This window comes from Pseudorasbora parva, chromosome 10 (assembly GCF_024679245.1).
Source record: "Pseudorasbora parva isolate DD20220531a chromosome 10, ASM2467924v1, whole genome shotgun sequence".
NCBI lineage: Eukaryota > Metazoa > Chordata > Actinopteri > Cypriniformes > Gobionidae > Pseudorasbora > Pseudorasbora parva.
This window is the reverse complement of record NC_090181.1, coordinates 48632559-48658857: the sequence shown is the minus strand read 5'-3', so window position 1 is coordinate 48658857 and position 26299 is coordinate 48632559. Positions and strand designations below refer to the sequence as shown.

General features: G+C 40.5%; 1 protein-coding gene across 1 annotated transcript; it reads right to left on the bottom strand.

The window, feature by feature from the left end:
* On the bottom strand, window positions 1-26299 carry LOC137091669 (stonustoxin subunit beta-like). Its single transcript, XM_067456301.1, has 7 exons — window positions 26163-26299; window positions 20069-20183; window positions 19919-19991; window positions 5685-5777; window positions 3830-5524; window positions 875-910; window positions 1-662 (listed from the first exon to the last, which is right to left on the bottom strand). Exons 2-7 carry the CDS (start codon window positions 20156-20158, stop codon window positions 139-141), a joined length of 2511 nt encoding a protein of 836 aa, XP_067312402.1. The 5' UTR covers window positions 20159-20183; window positions 26163-26299; the 3' UTR covers window positions 1-138.

Below are 26299 nucleotides of genomic sequence, written 5' to 3'. Positions count from 1 at the left end.
TCACACACACTATTTGAGGATTTATTACACACACAGGTTGTTTCAGTGACAGAAGTTCAGCTGTAGTATTAATGTAATGAAGAGACTCTATAACAACTCCCAGCATTATGGGTAGAATCTCTCTGTAATCTATTTTGATTAGACAAGTTTCACTGTTGATCCAAGACTAATAGTAAACCCAGGATAGAGCGGCTGAGTGAATCTGGTCCTGACTGTGCGGATGAGGCTCATTGAGTCTCCAGAGACGCTGTAGAAGGACAGAGTTCCTGCTCTGTGATCCACATACACTCCTACTCTACGGCTGGACAGTACAGGGAGATCAGTCTTTATGTTTTTGTGAACGAATACACATCTGGACGGATGCCAGATCAAACCCCAGGACTGAGCATTACCTCCAAACCCACACTCATCACCCCCTCCCTTCCTGCAGATGCTCTTATAAGACACTGCTATACCCACGATACCAATTCCACTCCACTCAATCTCCCAGTAAGAGCGTCCACTCACACTTTCTCTACACAACACCTGAGGATGATAGTCAAATCTTTCAGAATGATCAGGATACTGCTCAGTTTGGAAAATGCCAGTAATCACTCTGTTCCCCTCAGAAAGACGGAGCCACGAATGCAATGTTTTCATATCCAGATTGGGGTGAAGTGAATCTGATGGAGAGAAAACACATCAGCATCAGGAATTATGAATCTGGTCTTTTAATGTAGCTGAACTCTTCATGTTCAATATATCAGCAGTGTCTCAGTTCAGTTTAATCATCATTCACATGATCAACTCTAAAACTCTTCTGTCATGTTTCCCCTTCTCCAGGAAGAACATGAACACACTCAGAGTTTTTCTGCTTGTGTTCTCAGTGACTTACATTGGAGGAAGTCGTCCCTGGTCTCGGGAACAGCGACTGTGGAAATCAACAGAAATTAAGAGTGTTATCATCATGTCAAGAGAAAATGATCCTGCATCCATTACTAACACATGCAGAAATCCTCCAACACAGAAGGTATTTAGAGAAATGTTTCTGCTGTTTCCAGAGCCCAAATCCTGACACAAGCACTACTGAGGGTTTGACACTATTGACATGTCACCATATTTGATTTGGCTTCATCATAAAGTAATCGTATCGATTCATAAGACTTGGATAAATCCACTAGGGATTACTTTATGTGTAAGCAATTATATGATATGTAATTATAATTATGGCTTTTAAATGACTTTTTGTAATGTACTTTTCTCAGAAGGTGTGCTGGACTTTAAAGCTTTGGTTTATACAAGGACTTTTATTTTGATACTTATTTCTGAGTTTCCCTTAGTTTTCTTATGGCTTCCTGTTTAAAAGAGGAAGTAGGCCATATTTCTTGAGTTGTGCAAGGTGCTCCATGTGGTTGCAGACCTCCAGCTTCATCATGCCTATCAGAGCCCTTTGAAATGCAATATCTGTAAGTGACTTTGTTTGATTTTGTTTAGTGAGCATTGAGTACCTTATTGTTGTTTTGTAATTTTGGTGTGTTTTGTAACTTTTCTAGTATAGCATTTAATTCAGCATGTTTGTTACCTTTTCTACTCAAGTTTGTAAAGTATGAATCTATGCTTTTGATATACAACTTATATTGGTGTTGGTTATTTGCCTTGTGTGATGATTTATCTATTTTGTGACACTTATTCTTGTGTTTTCTCTTCTTTGTAGTTTCACACTTTTCATGATTAAACTTCATAAAACGCACCTTCGTGGAGTTTATTGTGGAAGTGTTTAGCGGCTGGATAGCTGGAACAATTAAAACAATGAGGCCAGTGACAGAGGGGCAGAGCAAGCCATAATCACAATTGAGTGTGTTTGCCTGATTCAGTTATTAATACTATTTAGGGCTGCAACAACGAATCTATAAAATCAATAAAATTAGATTATTAAAAGAGTTGGCAACAAACTTCTTTATCGATTTGTGTCGCGCGACTATTACGCCACTCAATTTGACGGTGAGATGTTTGCGTATTAAAAAAAAAATACGGTTGAGCGTGAAGCGGAGCGGAGGTAGAGGACAGAGCACGGGAGTAAGTTACCCCGGTGATGATTCAGATGAAAACATCTTGGAGTCCTTGCTGAGGAGGAAGGGGGTTAAACAGTCACAACAGAATCCTACTTTTATTCCGTTTTAAGTGAGGAGCGTAACGTCCCTCCAGTAGCTCTTCTGATGCTGGTGTTTACTCGTTTGTCACGCTGAACCGTAACAACATTGTTCATTTCGTTGACGAATATTTTCAAATTTCTTAATTCACAAATGTTTTTTAATTCACAATTTGGAACTATTATGCTTGCTTGAGCCTTACGTAATTGAAAGGCCAATAGCCTACTAGCTTTGCCACTCATCTCATAGTATTTTAGTGCCCCTTCTGCTTTATATACAAGCAAATCATCCTTTTTTTCCACCCGCTTTTAACATTCTAGAATTTTTATGGTCCGTTTCCAGATTTTATTCTCTATATCATTTTGTTTTGCTAATACATATTTTTTATTCCTGGATGTTATTTCTATTATTTTATCTCTTGTCCATTATCATTAATATTAAAGTATTCAATCAGTTGTTGACGCTCATGCAGTATTTAAATTGTTTATCGTGTCCTAAATGAACGGAAGCATGATCAAATATAGTTCTATATGGATCGATATAACATTATTTGGCATTGTGTAAATCTGCTCTAGATGTACACAATAAAACTATTCTAGAATAACTACCATGTGCAAAAGACAGACATGGTAAACATGATTGCAACTGGATATGGTAAAGATGATTTTTAAATGTTCCTCATAAGAAAAGTGGGTCTCTAGAAGCAATGCAATAGAGCATCGCATTTTTCTAAGCTGATTAAGCATTTTCTTTCTTTTGACTTTCGGGCTGCTCTGTCCTTTCACATTATAATTAACACAAATTAAATTATCCATTGACATTGTTATAAATGTTGTATGTGCTAGTCACAGTATGTTCCAGTAATATAGAAAAACTAAAACACTTTAGATGTCAAGAGCAAACAATTAACATAAACAAAATCAGCAACTATGTTCATGAACAAGACTTCCACACATCCATTTAGCCAAGTTCTGATGTAATAAGGGCAGGGAGTTGTGATGCTGACTACCTGGGGTATCAAGTGCGTGCAGCCAGGTTTGAAAGAAGGCTGTCTCCAAGAGTGATTTCCACTTGGCTAAATGCCAGCAAGCATCCATCAATTTGGGAGGATGAGCTTTGTTGTCCCCAATGTCTGCTGCTTGACCTTGTTCTTATGAACCGCAGTTTTTGAAATTTTAAGGATGGAAGCAACCTGACGCTCACTGTATTCCTCTGCCAGTAAAGCCAGAATTGAACCCTTCTTTTCCTCACTCAAAACTGTCCTTTGCAACTTTTTTGGCATGGTCACTAGTTATTTTTTTATTCTTTTGAGGTACTGCTAGGATGGTTTTTGCCATCCAGCTGGTCCTAATGCAAGAGGACAGTGATGACCACAGAAGTGTTTTTTTAATTAATACTTTTCCTTATTAAATAAGATTTGTTCCAATTGATCACCTAATCAGCACCTCATTCAGTAGAATGAGGTGTGCCTGTGTTGGAATTCAAAAGACATTGGAATGGCTTCCATACTTGTAGAGATGCTGATTTAAGAAAAAATTGCAGTGGTCTCTTAACTTTTTTCAAAGCGTTACGTTAATGTAATCTATAATTATTAATATCCCCACCTGTGGAATATGGTTGTCAATAATACAAACACTGACTGTGTGAATGAAGCAAATATCTTTTTAAAATAAAAAGATAAAGATGCGTATGACACTTACGTGTAGACGTTATGGGGCCGATAGTATCACTGGCTTCACTCACTCCCACTCTACTCACTGCTCTGCTGCGGATCAAGTACTGCCTTCCAAACTTCAATCCAGTCAGAGAAAAGACTTCATTAGGTGTGTTTATGACATGCCACTGTTCCTCGTTCACCTGCCGGTACTCCACTCTGTACTGCACAGTTTCTCCATTTGGGGACTTCTGCAGTTTCAGGGACACACTGCGCTTCAGGACCTCCTTGACTTCTGGAGGGGGAGGCTTTGACATGGGATGGAAATGTGGGTCTGTCAGCTTCCCTTTTTCATACAGACGGATGGACGAGCCTGGACTGGATGGATCGGGGATGGCAGACATAATGAATAGGTATCTCTTCTCATCTTTATTAGCCTCTGAAAAACTTTTGAAAAGCAACAAGTTCTCTCTCATCTTTGAGACGACAGCATGATCGTTGAACCACTTTCTGACAGATGCCACAGAAACCATGGTTTGTTCCCCATCTAGCTCTTTAAACTTGTCAGATTTCAAAAACTCCTTCAGGGTTGAAATATACTGGTCTTCATAATTTAGAGATGTGAAGGTCAAGCAGACCACAACATCAATATTAAGATTAAAGAGGAAGGTGTTGAGATGTTCTGAGTCTTCAGTTTTTATTCCCTCCAGCATCTTGGTGTGAGAAGTCAATAGGGCAAGTTCAGCCTTTGCATCATTTAACCACTGGTTAAGACTGTCAGCTTTAAAAGGGGAGCTGTAGTGGATCTTCAGGATATCTTCCAGCGACTTCTCCTCTATCTCTCCTTCTCGTATAGCAGGCAAGACCCTGCTGACTGCTTTCAGGAGCATTGTCTTGTAAATGCTAAGAAAGTCCTGAAGTAAGCGCAGCCTCTCATTGAAAGCGTTCACCATCGTTCTTCTAGACAGGTCATTGCATGTCCTCTCTACTTCTCCCAGCTCCTCTATTATATCTGCAGTGTTGGAAACCAGACGTGTGGTGATTTCTCTCTCCAACCGAGCAGCTTTTGTATCCAGTAGAGAAAGAGGATGCAGCCAGACTTTGATTGGAACTGCATTCTGTGGATTCTCCTTCAGGATGTTGGGGAGCTTCTTGTACACCTCTAGGGCCTCCGTGAAAGTGGTGGGGTTCTGCTCAAGGCGGACGTCACCATAAAATGTGCATGTGATGCTATCAGCCTTTTTATTATCACTGTCTGTCATTTGTATAGCTCCTTTTCCCTCAATAGAAAATTTAGGGATCTTCTTGACCATGACATTCAGTTCTCCCTCAATCTCCTGCTTTTCTTCCTCTTCTGAAAAGCTCCGATCAAACACCATGAAGGCCTGAGCTCCATAGAGTACAGCTGTAACCACATGAGTTGCAGTTTTCTGGTCAAACACCTGAGGGTAGGTGATCTGGCCCAGATGGCTCATAGTGAGCTGTTCAAATCTGGTGGTTTCACTGTAATACATTGTCACTCTGGACTGCTGGTTTGAGGATTTGGTGTCACGCAGAAACTTGGCAGATCCTCCCACCTCTACCAGCCCTGCTAAGAAGCTGGCCTTCAGGGAAGCACTTACATCCAGGAGATTGGACTTACTAGAGAGAGAGTCTGAGCTACTGAACTTCAAATCTGTCTTGGGTTGTGGACGGGTGTCCAAATCTTCACTCAGTGCCTTCTTATCCCACAGAGTAACACCTGAAATGAGAAATGACTGTAACAGTCCTTTATGTGGATGCAATGCACTGTTGAAGAAATACGCAGGTTTTATTGTGTTGTTACACAAGTACTAGTGATGCAACATTTGGCGAAGAGGGGAAATAAACATTTATTTTTTTATTTTAGGTTAGTACAGCACCTGGAATGAAGGTATCCTTGCGGCAGTCATACAGCATACCAGGAAACAAAGGTCTTCCTAGAGCTGCCATTTCAATGGGCTCTGATGTCAAGGCTGCAGTAAATAACAAATAAAAGATAATATATACTTAGAACATTTATAATATATATCAACAAAATTACATCTGGCGATAAAAAAGTTTAACTCTTTCCCCGCCAGCATTTTTTAAAAGTTGCCAGCCACCACCAGCATTTTTTATCATTTACACAAAAGTTTCATGACCCGCAGAATATTTTGTTGTATGAACATGCAATATATCAAAAGAAAGAACAAACCATCTGTTACTTTTATTCTAGCTACATGCCTTCCTTTTTTTTATCAACACTTGAATATGGGTAAGTTTCATTAAAAAAAGCAACATTTTGAGAAAACAAGCTGAGAATGGTAGTTAGAATTATGATCAAAATATGGTTGGAGTAGATATGGGGTGGCGAACTCTGGTCCTGGAGAGCCTCAATCCTGCAGAGTGCAACTCTGATAAAATTTACCTGACTGTAGCTTCCTAGTAACCCTTCAGACCATAATTAGCTTGATTAGCGTTGAAACAAAACTAAGCAGGACTGTGGCTCTCCAGGACCGACGTTCGCCACCCCTGGAGTAGATGTCCATCAAAAGTCCCAAAGCTTCACTGTCCTATAGCTCGTCCTGGGTCAACATTTAATTCAGTAACATTAGGCAGTTTTGATTTATACACTCTAAAAATGGCTGGGTTAAAAACAACCCAATTGGCAACTAAGAGCTGGGTAAATATTGGACAGAACACATGCTGGGTTAAATTAACCCAGTGCCATTTTAACCCAGCAGGCTGGGCTGTTGTCATGTTGTCAATTTTTACCATTAATGGATTTGCTATTCTGGGTTCCCTATCAGGGAACTCAAGCTGCATCGAAACACTGTGAGAACGCCTCTGCGTGATTGTGTCATGAAGCGCGTGTCAAATCAGCCCAATCGGAAGACGGAACGTCATAGGCGGGTGACATCATAGACCGGAAACTATAAAGCACCCGCAAACAAAAACAGAAACTAGCTTCTGTGCCTTCAATAAGCGATCTGTGTGAATCTGTCTGTCTATTTTGTGTTTTTGTCTGTCCTTAGTAGAGAAACTAAGCAGGAATTTTCCACCTTTGTTAAATATATATATATATATATATATATATATATATATATATATATATATATATATATATATATATATATAACATAAAGAGAAAAAAGAAAGAAAAATGTCGAGTGAACAGCAATTCACTAGATGTCTTCATCCCTGCCCTCGTTACATCACAGGTGGGGATACACATTATATGTGTATTGTTTGTTTGGGAGTGCAGCATGCCCAGGCAGCTCTTGAGGGGGCTGCTTGCAAGCATTGTGAGCGGCTTCCATTAAGAACGCTTCTCTCCCGCCGGGCACTCTTCGAGGAGGGTGCCTCGGCTCGTGTTCCCCGCGACTTGGGTCCCGCTACTGCCAAGGCAGAGCGGCGGCTTCAGTCGTGGGGTTTACAAATGGATCTCAGAGGGGTTTGAGACGGGCCCAGCCTTATCTCAGCCCTCACCTGTGGGATCCAGTGCCTCATCTCGGGGTTTGGAAGCCCGCCCTGCGGTTTCTTCCATTCAGCTCTGAGGAGGTGGATGTTGAGAGCATCGCGACTGAAGATTCGCCACTTCAGTCACCTGCGGGTGAGGAGCTAGTTGAGGTGCTCACGAGGGCAGTGGAAAGGTTAACCCTTTAAGACCTAAGGGTATTTTTACAATTAATTTTTCGCCTGGTTTAATTTACTAAAAAGCTTGTAAAACATCAACCCTGTTGTGCACAGACAATTGACACACCTCTTTTTTTTTCAAGACAAGTTGCACTGTCAGTATATTTGTGTTGCATTGGTGTCACCTGAATGTAAAAAAAGTTATGGGACCATAAAGACAAATGAAAACATAAAACGGAAATTGAATCACTCAAATATTTATTGAAAACACACACAAATAAATAAAAGCTAAGCATATTTCCTCTGGAAAACAGTTTGTTCAAGTCTTTGGAGTCCTGGAACTCAGGAATAAACATAAGAACTTATACAGAACAAAAACTATTTACATTTTTCCAAAAAAAGTCCAGGCGTTTTTGGCCTATTTTGGATATTTACAGGTGCCAAGCCTCAAAACAGTTCCTATCAGGAATCAAACAGAGGGCCACATCACAGGCTTTGCATTTCCAGGGGGTGGCCTGTTTGACCTGCCTTGTCTGTTTGCAATTCACACATTGCCTTCTACCATAGGATACCACAATAACAGAGCTGGGGTTCATGCGTAATGACGCACACCAACGTGGCTGACGGATCAGCCTGTCATTGGTCAAAGCCTCACGCAAAGCGTCATGAGATATCCAAAATGGCAGCTAGCATCGAGCTAGCGGCAAAAATGACGGAACATTTATAAATTATGGACATCAAGCGGATAAATCTTGGATGTAAGCGTTTTGATTTATTGCTGAACAACTCCGAAAAGATGCACATGTTCCAGGCTGGATAGAAAACCTTCTGTAAAGGCTACAAAGACACCAAAGACACCCCCGTGATGGCTAGCTCGTTAGCTTTCTGCTGGGAAAAACGGTAAGAAAATCGATAAAACTTTCATTAAATAATATAAATATTTATCGGAGGTCCCGTGTGACGTCGCGGACGATGCCGTCGGGCTCTGAGGGTTAAATATCGACTGGCGAGTTGAAAGATCAGAGCCTCATCAAAGAAAAAAATGTAGATGAGAATTAGAAATTAGATGAGCGCTTCTTACCGTCCCATGCGGCAGAGCCTCAACGTCGGGGCTTGCCGTTTTTTCCAGACCTTCACGCTGAGGTGTCTAGGTCCTGGAAAAAAACGGCATCATATCATGTGTTCAGCTCGCAAACATCGAAGTATAGTAATATACTAGGGCTGAAGCAGTACGGTTATGGGGCGATGCCTAAGTTTGAAGAGACGCTTGCGAGCCATCTCTCGCCTTCAGCCGCATCATCCCTAAAAGCTGGGTAAGGCGTACTCTGCGGCAGGTAAGGCCGCGGCGTGTCGGCATACGATGGCTATAATGCAGGCATACCAGGCTGACCTGCTAAGGGATCTGGATGGCAGAGATGAAGTGGGGGGAGATGTGATCAATGAGCTCAGAAAATCAGCTGATTTTGCTCTCTGTGCCACAAAGGAGACGGCCAGATGTGTGGGCCATTCTATGGCAGCCCTGGTGGCCAGAGACAGGTATCTATGGCTCAACCCCACTGAAATCAAGGAGAGGGAGAGAAGAGAACTCTCACTGCCCTCAGTGGTTCTCTCTGTCGCACCCAGCCCCTCTGGGGCTGGATGCTATGGTACAGGAGTGGCCGAGGCTGTCCATGTACGCTTTTCCCCCGATTACTCTGCTTCCGGGAGTTCTGGAGAGGGTACGCTGGTACGGGGTCCGTCTGTTGCTAGTGGCTCCGTATTGGCCGACCAGAGTTTGGTTTTCGGACCTAATATCCCTCCTGGAAGGCTCTCCGATGGAGATTCCGACCAGGAGGGACCTTCTCTCTCAAGAGGGTGGGGTGTTCCTTCATCCCCGCCCGGAGTTATGGAAACTGTGGGCCCTGGCCTCTGAGGGGGTCCAGCTCATAGAGGCGGGTCTCTCGGCTGAGGTCGTTGAGACCATTCTTCACTCCAGAGCTCCGTCCACAAGTAAATTATACGCACTAAAGTGGAGATTGTTCTCTGCTTGGTGCAGAGATCGCCAGTTGGACCCAGTTAACTGCCTGGTTGGTACAGTGCTGGAGTTCCTGCAGGAAAGGTTCACGGCAGGGTTGACCCCCCTCCAAAATAAAGGTGTACGTGGTGGCCTTAGCTGCTGTCCACACTCCTTTGGGTGGGGTTTCTTTGGGGAGACACCTGTTAGTCACTCGTTTCCTTTGTGGTACCTTGAGGCTGAGGCTGGTAGTGCATTCGAGGGTCCCGGCCTGGGATTTGGCCACTGTGCTCCAGGGCCTATCTGTAGGCCCTTTCGAGCCTATAGAAGAGGTGTCGGACAAGTTTCTGACACTTAAAAACTATCTTTCTTTTGGCTATTTTGTCTCTCAAAAGAATTGGAGACATTCAGTCCCTCTCGGTGGGGCCCTCATGCTTAGAATTTGAACCTGGGATGGTGAAGGCTTTTCTTAATTCCAGACCGGGTTACATCCCTAAGGTCTCTTTTGGCCCTAGGGGTCCTATCACTCTTCAGTTCTTCTGTCCTCCTCCCTTCAGGACGTCCTATCACTGCTATGCTGATGACACTCAACTCTACTTCTCATTTCAACCAGATGATCCTACAGTCAGTGTTCGTATCGCTGCCTGTCTGACAGACATTTCTGACTGGATGAAGGAGCATCACATTTACATTTACATTTACATTTACATTTACATTTATGCATTTAGCAGACGCTTTTATCCAAAGCGACTTACAACTCAGGAGAACAGGAAGCGATCCGTCAAGAAGAGGCAACGAAACACAAAAAGTGCCCTAAATACTAAGATTTGTACACTGCTTAGCGTAGCAAAGACCAGAAAAGGAAAGAAGAAAGGAGAAATAGAGGGGGATTTTTTTTTTTTTTTTTTTTTTTTTTTTTTTTTAATGTAAGATTAAGTGCTCATGGAAGAGATGAGTTTTTACCTGTCTTTTGAATGAAGTGAGTGATTCTGTTGTGCGTATGGAGGACGGAAGATCGTTCCACCAACCTGGAACAATGAAAGAAAAAGTTCGAGAGAGGGATTTCATGCCTCTCTGTGATGGTACCACAAGCCTCCTCTCATTAGCGGAGCGAAGGCTTCTGGTGGGTGTGTAGACGCGTAGGAGTGAGTCGAAGTATGCGGGTGCTGCGCTTGTGGAAGATCCATAAGCAAGAGTCAGGGCTTTGAATTTGATCCGGGCAGCGAGTGGTAGCCAATGCAGAGAGATGAATAGAGGTGTGACATGAGCCCTTTTGGGCTCATTGAATACAAGACGTGCTGCAGCGTTCTGGATCATTTGCAACGGTTTGATTGCACAAGATGGAAGTCCAGCCAGAAGGGCGTTGCAATAGTCAAGTCTAGAAATGACCAGGGCTTGGACAAGAAGCTGTGTTGCATGCTCCGTAAGGAACGGTCTGATTTTCCTGATATTGTGCAATGCAAACCTGCATGACCGAGCCGTCTTCGAGATGTGGTCTATGAAGGACAGCTGGTCATCAAAGATTACTCCAAGATTTCTGACCGACCCCGAAGGAGTAATCAGAGATGAACCTAGCTGGATGGTAAAATCGTGTTGTATGGTGGGGTTAGCAGGGAAAACAAGCAGCTCAGTCTTTGCTAGATTGAGCTGCAGGTGATGTTTTTTCATCCATGCCGAGATGTCCGCCAGACAGTTTGAGATTCGTGCAGCTACTGTGGGATCATCTGGTTGAAATGAGAGGTAGAGCTGTGTGTCATCAGCATAGCAATGATAAGAGAGACCATGTGCCTGAATGATGGGTCCCAGTGATGTAGTGTAAATGGAGAAGAGGAGAGGTCCAAGCACTGAGCCCTGAGGAACCCCCGTGGTCAGTTGATGTGTTTTGGATACCTCTCCTCTCCAGGCAACCTTAAAAGACCTACCTGTGAGATAGGACTCAAACCAGTGGAGTGGAGTCCCTGTGATGCCCAGTGATGAGAGGGTGGACAGAAGAATCTGATGATTCACAGTGTCAAAGGCAGCAGACAGATCAAGGAGGATGAGGACTGATGATTTGGATGCAGCTTTAGCCAGCCGCAGGGCTTCAGTAACTGACAGTAATGCCGTCTCAGTTGAGTGGCCCTTTTTGAAGCCTGACTGGTTTACGTCCAGTTGATTAGTCTGTGAGAGGAAAGATGAGACCTGGTTGAAAACAACTCTTTCAAGTGTTTCAAGCATCACCTTCAACTTAATCTTGCAAAGACAGAATTACTTGTTGTCTCAACCAACCCAGCACTTCATCAAAATTTCTCCATTCAGCTTGGTTCATCGACCATAACTCCATCAAGGACAGCCAGGAACCTTGGAGTTGTGATTGATGACCAGTTAAACTTCACTGACCACATTACTACAACAGCCCGGTCCTGCAGATTTGCTTTATACAACATTAGAAAGATTAGACCCTTCCTATCAGAACAGGCTGCACAACTCCTGGTTCAGGCTCTTGTTCTCTCCAGACTGGACTCTTGTAATGCTCTTCTGGCTGGGCTTCCAGCATGCAATATCAAACCCTTGCAGCTGATCCAGAATGCAGCGGCGAGAGTGGTCTTTAATGAGCCGAAGAGAGCGCATGTTACGCCTCTCTTCATCAAACTGCACTGGTTGCCAATGGCTGCTGCATCAAATTCAAGGCACTAGTTCTCGCCTACAAAACAACCACTGGCTCTGCACCAATATACCTAAACTCACTTGTTCAGACTTACATATCCTCCAGAAGCTTGCGTTCTGCGAGTGAGCGGCGCCTCGTGGTTCCATCCCAAAGAGGGATGAAATCGCTCTCACGGACATTTTCCTGGACCGTTCCCACCTGGTGGAATGACCTGCCGATCTCAATTCGTGCTGCCGAGTCTGTAGCCATTTTTAAAAATCATCTTAAGACACATCTTTTCCAATTCACCTGACCAATACAGAATATCACTTAACTATCTAATTAAATTTTGTGTTTGTTTGTCAAAAAAAATAATAATAATAATTTTTACAGCTCTTACAGGTTGTTGGCCTTGTTTTGTTGCTTCTATTGCTCTCCCCTTTTTGTAAGTCGCTTTGGATAAAAGCGTCTGCTACATGATTAAATGTAAATGTAAAATGTAATCAAATAAACCAACAAAAATTACCCAACAGTCTTCACCCAGCATTTTGGGTTAAAAAACAACCCAGCATTATTTAGAGTGTATGATGTTTAAGGTTGATGATCACACTATTTTACATATGCATAATGCATATGATTATATATGATATTGTTTGTTTCTGCTTCTTCACCTATACAGTATTACAGTGAAGATACAGAAAGCTAGAAATGTCCATCAATGGCAAGTTATTTCTGAGAAATGACAGAAATGCTCATCAGTGGTGGGGAAAGAGTTATGCTGCCTTCATGTGCTATTGATAATTTGATAATTCTGACTTCTGAAGACGTGATCATTGGATTCGAGTTTCAAAATGTGAGGGCGTTCACGAGCAATTTTAATCTTGGAAACTCAATTATTCTAAAAGAGCACATGAAGGCAGCATTAATACTGAATAAATCCATTATAAAATAAAGGTGCAAGCAGCAAATAAAATGTATAGACAAATACAAAATCAAACTGCCGACCTTCCAGTCAGAAGTCCTGTCAAGCAGGAGCAGGGGTGAAAACTTTTGAACAGGATTTTTCTAATTATTTTTAAATATAATTTTATTTTTCATTTAGTACTGCCCTTCAGAAGCAACAGAAGATACTACCCCCTACCCCCCACCGAAAAATATTGAAAATGGGAAGGTTTGATGTTCTGCAACCTATCTGACAAGGTCAGATAGGCTATTCACGTACAGTCTGATTGCAGATGTGATCGTTTGGCCACCTGAAACCTATCTGAAAGGGGCCAGATAGACTGTACATGCACATTCAAAGAGTCAAGTGGGTTGAACCTATTACTTAGGTAAAACCTACAGTACGTCACACAGGGCACACAATTTAACACACTGATGTACAGCACAGCTATTATTAGACCTCATTAGCCTAGAAATGAGACAGGAGTCTACAGGAGCCCTGTCGAATAAGTTATTGAGGCATAATTAATTCCTGTACTGAATATCAGTGTGTACGATTGTGCCCCCTATGTGTTGTGCAGTAGGTTCAACCTATAAAAAAACAAAACAAAAACAAAACACTAAGTATGAAAAATGACCCATTATGTATTGTCCAAAGATAGCCTACATGGGTACTGCCAAATAACGTATGGCTGGGACTTCACCAACTGCGTTGATGTCCAAGCTGTAACTTATCTGACGGGCCCCTATAGGCAGTTCAATGGGCAGCTCATTTTTAGGTTACTGACGCCTAAATAATAGCTGTACTGTACATCGTTGTTAAATTGTGCGCCCTATGTGATGTACAGTAGCTTTAACCTGTTAGCTTGCACCCCCGTTTTTGAAAAAAATCCTAAGAAATGGCAAACTCTAACTAAAACAGATACAGTTCATGAATCTGTTGCACTAAATGCATATGTATGGTCTCATCTGAAAGCAGACACATGGCAGTTTACTGTAAAGTCGAAAATTATAATTATTTTCATAATCAAAAAAGGCTTAAAAGTTTTGTAAAGTTATTAAAAATGTATTTGTATGAAATGGCCTTGTAGCAATCTAGAAATGCACTACAGCTAAAGCCACACATCTGGCACTGTTATATCAATGTTTAGATAAGTCTAAAACTAGCTTTTATGTTTTGCAGCTATATTAGTTTATATATTTAAAATGATTAACATGCAATTGTTTGAATATTTTAAATGTGTAATTATTTTAAAAAGCACTTATAATTACACACACACACACACACACACACACACACACACACACACACACACAGACAGACAGACAGACAAGTCCTTCTCAAAAAATTAGCATATTGTGATAAAGTTCATTATTTTCCATAATGTAATGATAAAAATTAAACTTTCATATATTTTAGAGTCATTGCACACCAACTGAAATATTTCAGGTCTTTTATTGAGTGTTGGGTCTTACGTCTCTCAACTTTCTCTTCACAATATCCCACAGATTCTCTATGGGGTTCAGGTCAGGAGAGTTGGCAGGCCAATTGAAGTGCTCCAAAATCTCCTGATAGCGAGCTGCATTGACCCTGCCCTTGATAAAACACAGCGGACCAACACCAGCAGCTGACATGGCACCCCAGACCATCACTGACTGTGGGGACTTGACACTGGACTTCAGGCATTTTGGCATTTCCTTCTCCCCAGTCTTCCTCCAGACTCTGGCACCTTGATTTCCCAATGACATGCTAAATGTGCTTTCATCCGAAAAAAGTACTTTGGACCGCTGAGCACCAGTCCAGTGCTGCTTCTCTGTAGCCCAGAAGTGTCTTGACCTGGGGAATGCGGCACCTGTAGCCCATTTCCTGCCCACGCCTGTGCACGGCGGCTCTGGATGTTTCTACTCCAGACTCAGTCCACTGCTTCCGCAGGTCCCCCAAGGTCTGGAATCGGTCCTTCTCCACAATCTTCCTCAGGGTCCGCTCACCTCGTCTCGTTTTTTGCCACACTTTTTCCTTCCCACAGACTTCCCACTGAGGTGCCTTGATACAGCACTCTGGGAACAGCCTATTCGTTCAGAAATGTCTTTCTGTGTCTTCCCCTCTCGCTTGAGGGTGTCAATGATGGCCTTCTGGACAGCAGTCAGGTCGGCAGTCTTACCCATGATTGCGGTTTTGAGTAATGAACCAGGCTGGGAGTTTTTAAAAGCCTCAGGAATCTTTTGCAGGTGTTTAGAGTTCATTAGTTGATTCAGATGATTAGGTTAATAGCTCGTTTAGAGAACCTTTTCATGATATGCTAATTTTTTAAGATAGGAATTTTGGGTTTTCATGAGCTGTATGCCAAAATCATCAGTATTAAAATATATACACTGTATACACACACACACACACACACACACACACACACACACACACATATATATATATATATATATATATATATATATATATATATATATATATATATATATATATATTATATATATATATATAATTTTTTTTGTTTGTTTTAAAATTGTATTAAAAAGATTAATTCATAAGAATAAAGTTCAAGAATTGTTTTGGAATCAGACTGTGACTCCCAGAATCGGAATCGGATAGTGAGGTGCCTACCCAGATAGCATGGTGACATTGATTCAATGTTGAAATTCCATCAGAATCATCATTTTGGTTGAGGTTGAAATTTCAATGCTAAGTAATATTGGATCAATGTTGAAAATTCAATGCTAACACCATACTGGACCAATGTTGAAAATTCACTGCTAAATAATATTGGATCAATGTTGATAATTCCATGCTTTTCAGTGTTGAAAAGACAAACATTGAATCAATGCTGATGTTTGGTCATCTTAATTCTCCACCGGTGAGGCTTACGGTCAATCTATCTGTCCCATTATTCAACATGTTAAGGCAAGTCCAAATCAATTGGGTACATTTGTGTGAATGTTAGCACATTTATTATCCTCAAAGGATACGATGAGTACACCAACGAGTGTGTGGATCCACAAAGAATACATAAATGTAAATTTTGTAATTCTAAGCCTTTCTTTAAATTTTTCTGGAAAAGTTAAAATTGTATGCGTGTTTGATTTCTGACTCTTCCAATAAGAAAGCTGTAAAAACTATGAATCTTTTTAAAAGGTATTATTTTCCTGCTTACTGGCATGTAATGTTGTCATTATGTCTTTCATGTTATTATAATAAAAAATGTAAAAAACAAACAAACAAAAAAAAACAAAGAACTTCTACCATAAATTTAGTCTATCAGTTTGAAATAAATAAAAATGTAGCCTATTATTATTATTGAAATCATGTAGAATGTACATGCATTTCATTATTTATCTAAAGAATACAGAGTTAATAAAGAGTTTAGAATATGTGTCCCTATCGAATGCGCCACAATCCAATCCAGCAGGTGGCGGTAATGCACCTTCAAGACATCCACCAATCAACCAAAGCAAGCGCAGCTGAACAGACTTCAATCGCGAAAAAGACACAGGACAACGACCATGTTTTATAGAGGTAAGTGGCCTACAAAAATATAATTATAAAATTCATCTCAATTTTAATTTAGTGTTTTTATTCATCTTTATGTTTTACAACTTGTGTGCTTCTCCTCAGCGAGTTAGAGTGAACTGCAATGTTAATAATAGTCACATGAGCGCCCTCGTAAGTTACACAACCAACGGCCAGGATAATCTTAATACATTGAGTTTCAGTTTGTTTTTCACCAAACCATATCATATTTGTAATTTTTTTTTTCTTAAGATTGGCATACACTATGAATTGTGTCCAAATTCTGACTTGTGCAACTCTTTTTTTTTTTTGAAACGGTGCTGCACATGCATTCATTGACTTGTGAGTCGATCCTATTTGATTCATTTGGATATTGAGACCATATAGGATCGACTCACAAGTCAATCAATGCATCAATGTGCAGCGCGGATCCACAAACGTATCTTGCTCGTTGCACACAGATGAATCATTTTGAATCATCCTATATTTGTCCAGTGTATAAACGAGAGGCGATCGGATGATTAGATGAATTTCTGGCTTGTCAGTAATTGTGTTCGCCACTCGTGAGAGTATCTCACAGCTGAAGCAGAACTAGAACTGATTGACCTGTTAGCGCTGAGGGGAAATACAATCAGCTCTTAGCTCTGCTTCAGCTGTGAGAAATCATCACGAGAGCAGATCACAATTACATCATTACAGTTTAATCTTTAATGCAGCAAGAAAAAAAGAAAAGAGTGAGATCTTTAAGTTCTGTAGGCAGCTATATCAAACTACAGAAATTTAGTAAACAGTTGTGCCTCCAGTTCGTGTTGTAAATGGAAAAAAAATCTCTTCCAAACCACCATGTAGCCTATACAGCTCCGCTATTTGGTCATTCATTTACTTGTTTCATTTTCACACTTTATTTATTTACTATTAAATACAATAATATTATTAGATAAAACACCGGATATATTCACTTTGCTTTTTCATTCATTGTGCGTCTGCAGGTCCTTTAAAGTCTGTACTAAAATGCATTAATAGTCCTGAATCTAATGTTACCGTTTTAACTGGGATATCAAGATTTTGATCAAATTTCAAGTTTTACTTCATTTTGTAGTAGGCTATATTTGTAATGTATAATTAATCACATTTCCAAATATTTACTAACTTCTTGTTGTTTTAGATGCTGTGAATGCTGATAATAAGAGGCATCAGAGTTTATCTTTGCTGGGACGGTGCAGAACTGGCTCCATTACAACCTGAAAGGCTTCGGGGCATTGCTCCTGGTGGAACCCCCTGAGTTTGGAGGATTTTATTCTTTCTTCTACCTTCTTTCTTTCAGTAGTACTGTGTCATTTCTGTATTTATTGGCAAGTTTACATTTGTATTTACTTCCATTTTGCAGATGCAGGTTGTCATGTTTTTCCAGGCTCTTCTCATTTGTGTCATAAATTCAGATGTAATTGTTTCAAGTCAATGTGAGATTTCCTGTTGTAACTGTGGGGGCATAAATAAATACATTTGCATGTAAACTGAAGGATGTTGTTTACTTTGAGTGACCTTTTGATGCAAAATCATATCGACTGCAGCCACACATGGTCTCTGATTAAAATGAATAAAATAAAGAGACAAATGAACTGGCATAGAATCCTGCTGTACATAAAGCAAGATTGATCTATTTTTCATTGTTGAAATAACATTATTTCATGGTGCAAACCTGATGAAAAATCAATGTTATATTTCAATATTGATTCAATGATATTTTGATTGATGCATTAACATTGATTCAACATTGATTCACTTAAATAAGTGGTTTAATTTTAGTTGTAAAACTATTGATTTTTAGCCCATCTTGATCTATTTTTCATAGTTGAAATAACATTATTTCAGGGTGCAAACCTGATGAAAAATCAACATTCTGAACATTGAGATCTCAACATTGATTCAATGATATTTTAGTTGATGCATTAACATTGATTCAACGCTGATTCACTGTTTGTCTGCTATCTGGGTAAAGATTCCCACTATTACTATACAATGATTTATTGTTGAATAATACAGATGATAAAGAGCTTAAATAAATTGCATATTAAATTGCAATTGCAATATTGGTAAAAAAAAAAAAAAGCTATTTCCCAAATTTCCAAAATCGTTCAACCCTATTGGGAAATGGGTGTCCACAATAGAGGTACGATCCATTGCACCACCTATGGCTCATCTGTCTAATTATTTGAACTGGACAATTTCCATGAACCACTTCCCTAGCATGAAGTTTTTGCTGAATAAGGCAGGCCCTCTCCGCATATGTTTCTCCCTTCGGGCATGCCTGAGCATCTTCCTTCAGACAATTAGATTCTGGGTATTCTGGGTATTCTGGGTATTCCGTGACATATGTGCACATTTATGATCTCGCTGATGAGTTACACTACGTCCAGACATTAGAATTGGTGTGTTTTTTGGCACACGCGCTTCAAACACCGGTTTCACAGCAGGCATGCCCACAGCATCAATACCGTGACGCTTGTCTGGCTATCACCAGACCAAGCTCAATTTAAGACTGAACACTGGGGATTCTGCTCTGTATTTTCTACTGCTCAACATGCGTGATCAACGAGCATTATTAAATCCCTCTGTACGCAATTGGATAGTCCATCAACCAATAAGACCACAAGAGGCGTGATAAAATGGGCAACAACCTTTCGCTTCTCTATCCGTCATCATGTTAAACCCGCTAATAGTGCGCCAGGTGGATAAGCCAGTCTGTGATTGGTTCCCCCAACAGTGAAACAGAAACAGTAGAAATTAATGTAAAGGTTTCCAGACTGAGTTGCAGGACGAATCGCCATCAAATTGCTTGTCGATCAAGCTGGGTTTACCGAGTCTTCCATGATGCAGCATCTCATTCCCCTCTTGGAGAATTGGTTTACATACATAACCTGAGACAATTTTTCCTTCTAATGATTATGAACCTGTCCCTATGTTGTTGTAGTCTGAGGTCGTCATCCTCAGCTCTAGTCAGAATATGAGTCTGATGCTCATTGGGCTGTGATTATGGGGCGTGTTTCAACTCAACCAGGAAAGACCTCGATTGGACAGACCGACAACCAATCAGAGCAACGGAGCGACACATAGTTGTCAACAGAAGTCAACGCTGGAAGAAGAAGAAGATGAGTGTAAAGAACAAATTCAACCCAAGCCTTCTTTGGGGACATGAATGCTTACGTTACGGTTTATCATCTGTCCATCATCGTATAAAGCCCGCCCTGACAATTTAATTGGTCCAAACAGCTCTTGTTAGAGCATATAGTTGCTCCACAACGGATAAAGTCCAGACTGAAATTCCCGAACTCAAATGTTGTGGGTGGGGCTGGCATCCAGGCTAATGTTATTGTTGATAACACATTCATTTTTATTTTTTTTTACATTTCAATCTTACCTGGATATTTAGTGTTTTCTTTGGTATTTTCATTCACAATCTGAAGCTTCTCAGGTTTGGGTTGTATCACTTCCTATTTTTGAAGAAATGGTTAATAAAATAATTTACAAAAAAAATAGTTCCACATTTTGTCTGAGGGAGTGCACTTACCTGTGCATTCACCATAACTAGGGTTGCCAACCATAAACATGTACAGTAGATCCAGCTCGGCTGCTTTAGGGACATCATAAGAGCCGCCATCTTGGAATCGTCAACAAGGAGACCTGTGTGAATGTCAGTGAAGGTCAGTGGAGACGATGCATACCACAACCTTGTCTTGTTTAGTTTCATTGTCTTATTTTGCGTTGTTGTGTTGAGTTCTCATTATCTGTTTGTGGTTTCTGATTGTGAACACCTGATATGTTGATTATCATTCGATGTGTATATAAGCATACACAACTGTTTTCCTCAGTTCAAGGTTCTGCATTGTTAATTGTAATGTGTGCAGTATTTAAGGCATCCCGGTACATTTTAGTAAATTTTTTCACATAGCAGCAAAAACGACTTAAAATTCTCCATCATTATTGTCAAAGAGAAGTGAATAATGCATCATTCAGAACTGTTAAGTGTCATATTTTGACATATTTTCGTACATGTGAAACCCTGTATGTATAATCACAGGGAGAATTCTTTATTTTAATTTCCTGCTTTCAATGTATTTGATTGTTTTACTGTGCTTATGATATTGTTTCAATGAGTGTTATTATGCTGGATCTGTGATGAGTAATACCCTCATGTGGACAGTAGGGGGAGACAAGGTGCTGATCAAAGACTATTTGGGTAACTATGAGTCGCGGAGAAGAAGCCAACATTACGAGAGTGATTGTGTTATTGAAAGCGTCACAACTTATTCTGTTATTCTGTTATCTTAGTTCTGTTATTGTAGTTATTTTTTATGCAAGTACATAGTACTTAAGGCCACCTAATATAAAGTGGTGCCAAACTCTAACCCACCCACCCCTTCGTCTGCCTGATACGCACTACATAGGGAGAAGTGCTAGTTATTAGTCATATTTATTTATCTATTAGATCCAATTCAAATTAAGTCAGCATCTCTTTCCTCCGTCTCCGTCTCCTCACCCTAAATACCTTATAAAGGGTTCCCAAGTTTTAGCAATCTGTTGTCTTTTATTCCTTAGAAAGAGCCGCATACGTTCCAGATAAAGTGTATTTGTGAGTTCGTCAAGCCAAAGCTGGAAAGGAGGTGGCAATTTATTTTTCCAGAATGTTAAGATAAGCTTTTTGGCCGTTAAAAGTTCATAGGAAAGAAATTGCTGTTGTGACTTTGACAAACCAAGCTCATGTCTTGAAACACCAAACTGTCTAAGTAGGATCGTTCGTAATTCCTGACTTGCAAGAACCTAAAAAAAATGGTTTCTATGCAGTTTGTATTTTTCCTGAAGTTTTTCAAAGGAGATCAAAGCACCATCTTGATATAGATCACTTACTGCCTGAATTCCTACATCTCTCCTTTGCTGAAAACCTTTATCTAGAAGGTATTAAAGAGGGATTGTCATCTATAGGTATTGATAAAGGTAATGTCTTCACCGCAAAGAGAGGTCTAATTTGTTTCCAAATACGAATAACACTATGACAGGCCTACTTCTGTACATTTCTTTTTTACAGCTTGTTGGTGAAAGAATCATAGCACCAAGATCATAGGGGGTACATTCATCCTGTTCTAATCTAAGCCAGATTTGGAGAGATGTATTTCTTTAATTCTATGGTTTTTATTTCAAATAAATTCCAAATAAAGGGTAGGATAATTGAGTCCAGTTGCTTAAAGGGGCGGTGAAATGCTGTTTCATGCATACTGAGCTTTTTACACCTTTAAAGACTTGGATTCCCATCCTAAACATAGACAAAGTTTCAAAAACTAATGTTGGACGTTTGATGGAGTATTTCTGTGTCAAAAATACTCCTTCCGGTTTCTCACAAGTTTCGGCGAGTTTTTTTCGAGTATGGGTCTATTTGACGTTAAATAGAGCGGAAGGTCCTTGTATGGGCCGTACAGGCTCTTCTCCCGGTAGGGTGTGTGTGCGTGACTAGAGCGAGAGAGGAAACGCACGCCCATACACACTCTCAGCTGCAGATCCAGTCGTCCGTGAACACTTATGTGGCGCGCCGTGCTCCACTTTATTCCTCTGGGTGACGTCGAGCGACTTCAACGCTTCAGCACAGCATTCTGGGAAGGCAGCGCTGCATTTGAACCGATTTGAACGCAGAAATGACGGGAAGCTTCACAACATCGCTTCAGTCGCGTCGCAAAGTGGATCTCCACGGTCACTGCTGTCAGGACTTCACCAAATCATACCAACGAAGTGTGTTTTTGACAGAGCGGTCCTGCTTTGGAAGATGCCGGTGAGTAAATCAACTTCAAATGTCTCTGCTATTGGCTACCGTCACATGAGTAAACATCAGTAAACGATACGATCGCGTGCTTCGTCATTCAAATGCGCTAACGGTTACTCCATTGTTGTTCTGTATAACGTTACACTATTCTGACTCTGACGTGCAAAACCGTTTTGCTTGCTACCTCTAAGGTCTAGTCACATACAATAGTCCATAAACCGAATCATGTCCTCATAAACTGCACACAAAGGCCCCTAAATACAGTCCATACCACAGAGACGGACATCCTGATGTTGCCGTTTCTCCTGTTCAATTTATTTCAGCCTCAGATTTGATTGTGGATCATTATCTGTATTAGCTGAGATAGATGGGTTTCTCCACGCTTGAGGACGTCACCGCTTTGCGCGCTCATCATTCTTTAGCTCCGCCCACTCGATACGCCTCATCATTCTTTAGCTCCGCCCACACGATACGCCTCGTCATTCTTTAGCTCCGCCCACTCGATACGCCTCGTCATTCTTTAGCTCCGCCCACTCGATACGCCTCGTCATTCTTTAGCTCCGCCCACTCGATACGCCTCGTCATTCTTTAGCTCCGCCCACTCGATACGCCTCCAGGCGCTCGGTTTTTTTCCGGAAAGACTCGGTACAGCCCATATTTCTTTTATAAAAATAATAAAACTAAAGAGTTTTCGGAGATATGAAGGATGCAATACTACTCTATAGGTACTCAAGATTGACATGAGACTGACTGACACTGAGTGTTTCACCCCCCCTTTAAAAAAGGATTTGGAAAGAAATAAATGGATGCTTCGTAACAGATATAATAGTTGTGGGAGAAAAAAACATTTTGATAGCATTTATTCAACTATTAATAAAATAGGAAGAGTCCTCCAGAACTCAATATTTCTTTTCAATTTTTCAACAAAACAAATATTCTCTGTTTATGTAATCCGTATGAAGACTACGAGAGGTATACTTCTCACGCTTCTGCTCATTATCTTTAATGTGACCATTCACACGCACAGCACAAGCTATTCACACGGTAATCGTCTACGTGAGCCATGCAGTGTGTAAACTCCCATCACCGCGATAAACAGAGCATCAAGCTTCATCCTCTTTTCATCATCGCTGTGATAAATAAGCCTTGAATTAACCTCAGAAGAAGAAGACCCAACAGAGGATATCATCAGCAAAATAATGTATTGCCAGTTAACATGTTATTGTTACATAAACCTGTACACATTTTAATAGTTGAACTATTGGCAGATTGAAATGTGTGAAATCGACTGAAAAATGCAGAAACATAAAATAAGCTATAGGAAGGTAGGCAATCGCCTTAGTTACTTATGTAACCCTCGTAAATATCTGGCCAGATCTGCCAGACTGAGCTATAGATGGCGTTCCTGGACCACAGCAGTGGACATCACCTGACCGAGAGAGCGTGCAGTAACCTTCATTGCCTGTAGGATGAGGTTGGTTGCACACAGCTCTTGCATGAATGCGTGGTCAGTACTGCTCTCGTGCATGTTTCTGAGCCCCTTCGCCTTGTAGTCTAGCATGCAAGGCCTGTTTTTTTGTGGAGGAAGTAGATTGGGGTGGGGTAAAGAGGATCAGATATCTTGCTCCTGAACGGAGATCATGGAGTCTCGATCGCAACACCGCGATGGCCAGGTTCCCGCAGTGGGAACATGACTCATCCATGAACGCGTGTCCATCGTGCACAAGGCCCAAGCACGCCAAACAGCGATCATGCCCATCAGATGGACTAAACAGTCGACTGCAACAAAAAAAAATGCACGGGCAAAACGTCTTGAAAACGTTAAGAGAGGAGATTTAGTCTGCAGACTGCCGAAGAACCCAGGGAGAACACACACACTGTGCTAGATCACTGCTAGGTAATATTTGATTAAAGTTTGTTGAACATTCACCAGTTCCCGCCTCCTTCCTCCCGTAACAACAAACCTCATTACAAATCGCCCTTATAAAGGTAAAAAATGCCCCTGAATGCTGAATCCAAATGAACAATCGATGAGGCAAAATATGGCCCATATAGGGCAAGTCAATTTCTGACACTGAGATAAATAAAAATACTCTTCTGTTCTCTGGGTTTATTGATCAAGGTGTAACTTCAGGGTTTTGATATCTTCACGACGTTCCATATCGAGGCATCGGTCGCTTTACTTCACTCCCTGTATTTCCGTATGGAAGTTTAACTTTTACACTGTATAACGTGTGTATTGCCCTTTTAAAGTATTGACCAAAACAAAAAAAATTTTGTTTGTTGAATAAATCAAATATTTTTGTTTGTTTGTTTTAATTGAATATTATAGCTAAAATGTCATCCTATTATAAAGCCAGACTATATAAATCTATAATAATACCTATAAATAATCTATAATTGTATCTAAACACAACTTTATTATTTGTGCAAAAATATGATCCAACAGTTTTGCATCATTATTATTTAAGGTTATAGGCCTCCATTTGTCAAAACACAAATAATCCTGATTGAGTTTGGTTAAGAATGCCAATGAATCCTTGACACACAGTTGAGGAAATGTGTGTTATGGACTCTGATGACCGACCACTGGGGAGCAGCAGCGTACCACTGACATCATCAGTGAGGTCATCAGTGAGGTCAGTAAGGTCAACCGTGAGGTCATCAGTGAGGTCAGTAAGGTCAACCGTGAGGTCACCAGTGAGGTCAGTAAGGTCAACCGTGAGGTCATCAGTGAGGTCAGTAAGGTCAACCGTGAGGTCATCAGTGATGTTGGTGAGTTCATCCACGAGGTCACTGATCTAATGTTGCTTCACTACTCTAAGTCTAGATGTAAAACCAACAACTGGATGTACTGTAAGCATTAATTAAACCTGTACAAACAATATTTTAACCATATACAGTCAAAGAATCAGCAATTTTAGTACATTCTCAATCAGTGATCGCTTCCATACATTATTTTCAAAGTATATGAATTGTAAGGCCCATGTTATGTAGGATATAGTTTCTGTTAATACGTGTAATACAACATTTGTGCCATGATACCACAATTGTTTAAACAACACTGAGACAGACAGCCTCTATATTAAGACCTACTGTAATGCACTGATATAATGTTACACATCAGATATTTTTCTTTCCCAAAGGTTACCCAAACGTTCCTTTAAGACTGAACTGATAATGTTTGGGTGAATACTCGCCAAGACTGTAATTCTGTCTATGTTACCTCTATGTTAGGATTGCGAGCTATCTGGTCTTTGAGTGCCACTTCGGATCTGTCAGTCAGATCGATTAAGAGGGCTTTGTTTACATCAGCATGAGTTTGAACACCACATTTCATTGGTTCAGACTCATGACATGAAGAATTCGCTTGTTGTGCTTTACAATGATACCAAACCTGTGTTCAGAGGTGCCAGTCATCCAGAAGCAAGCAGAGACAAACTGCAATTTTTCTTAATTATTAAAACAAAGCAAATATTTAGGAAGGTGGATAACTCAGAAAACAATAGAAATAAATATATGTTAATACAATTACTATTTGGAGCATTGGGATCAGTAGACACGGGTTGCTTTGCCGCTAGTTTTGGCAGTAGTTCATAATTAGCATTAGACTCATCCTGCCAGTACTGGTCACACATACTAATATAATCATTCAAATATAATATAATACGTTAAATATAACTTTGCACTGTCTAGTCTCTCCAGTTTTAAAATCATGGTTTCACAATTTCTCACGTCTTTATCCTCTGAAAAACTTAACTTTTCCTTTCAGTGAACTTGTAGATTGATTTGCTGTGAAGATTTATCCAACACATTCACACTGCCTGTTCATATTGTTTAAAACATATCTTACCTGGAGTTTCTGTTCTTGATCTGGTAAAGTCTGAAGCTGATCAGAAATATGCAGTGATATATAGTATACTATAGTCCTACACACCTTCAGTGTGGCAAAATAAGGGACACCCATTCACAGCCCTGCCACAAACTTTC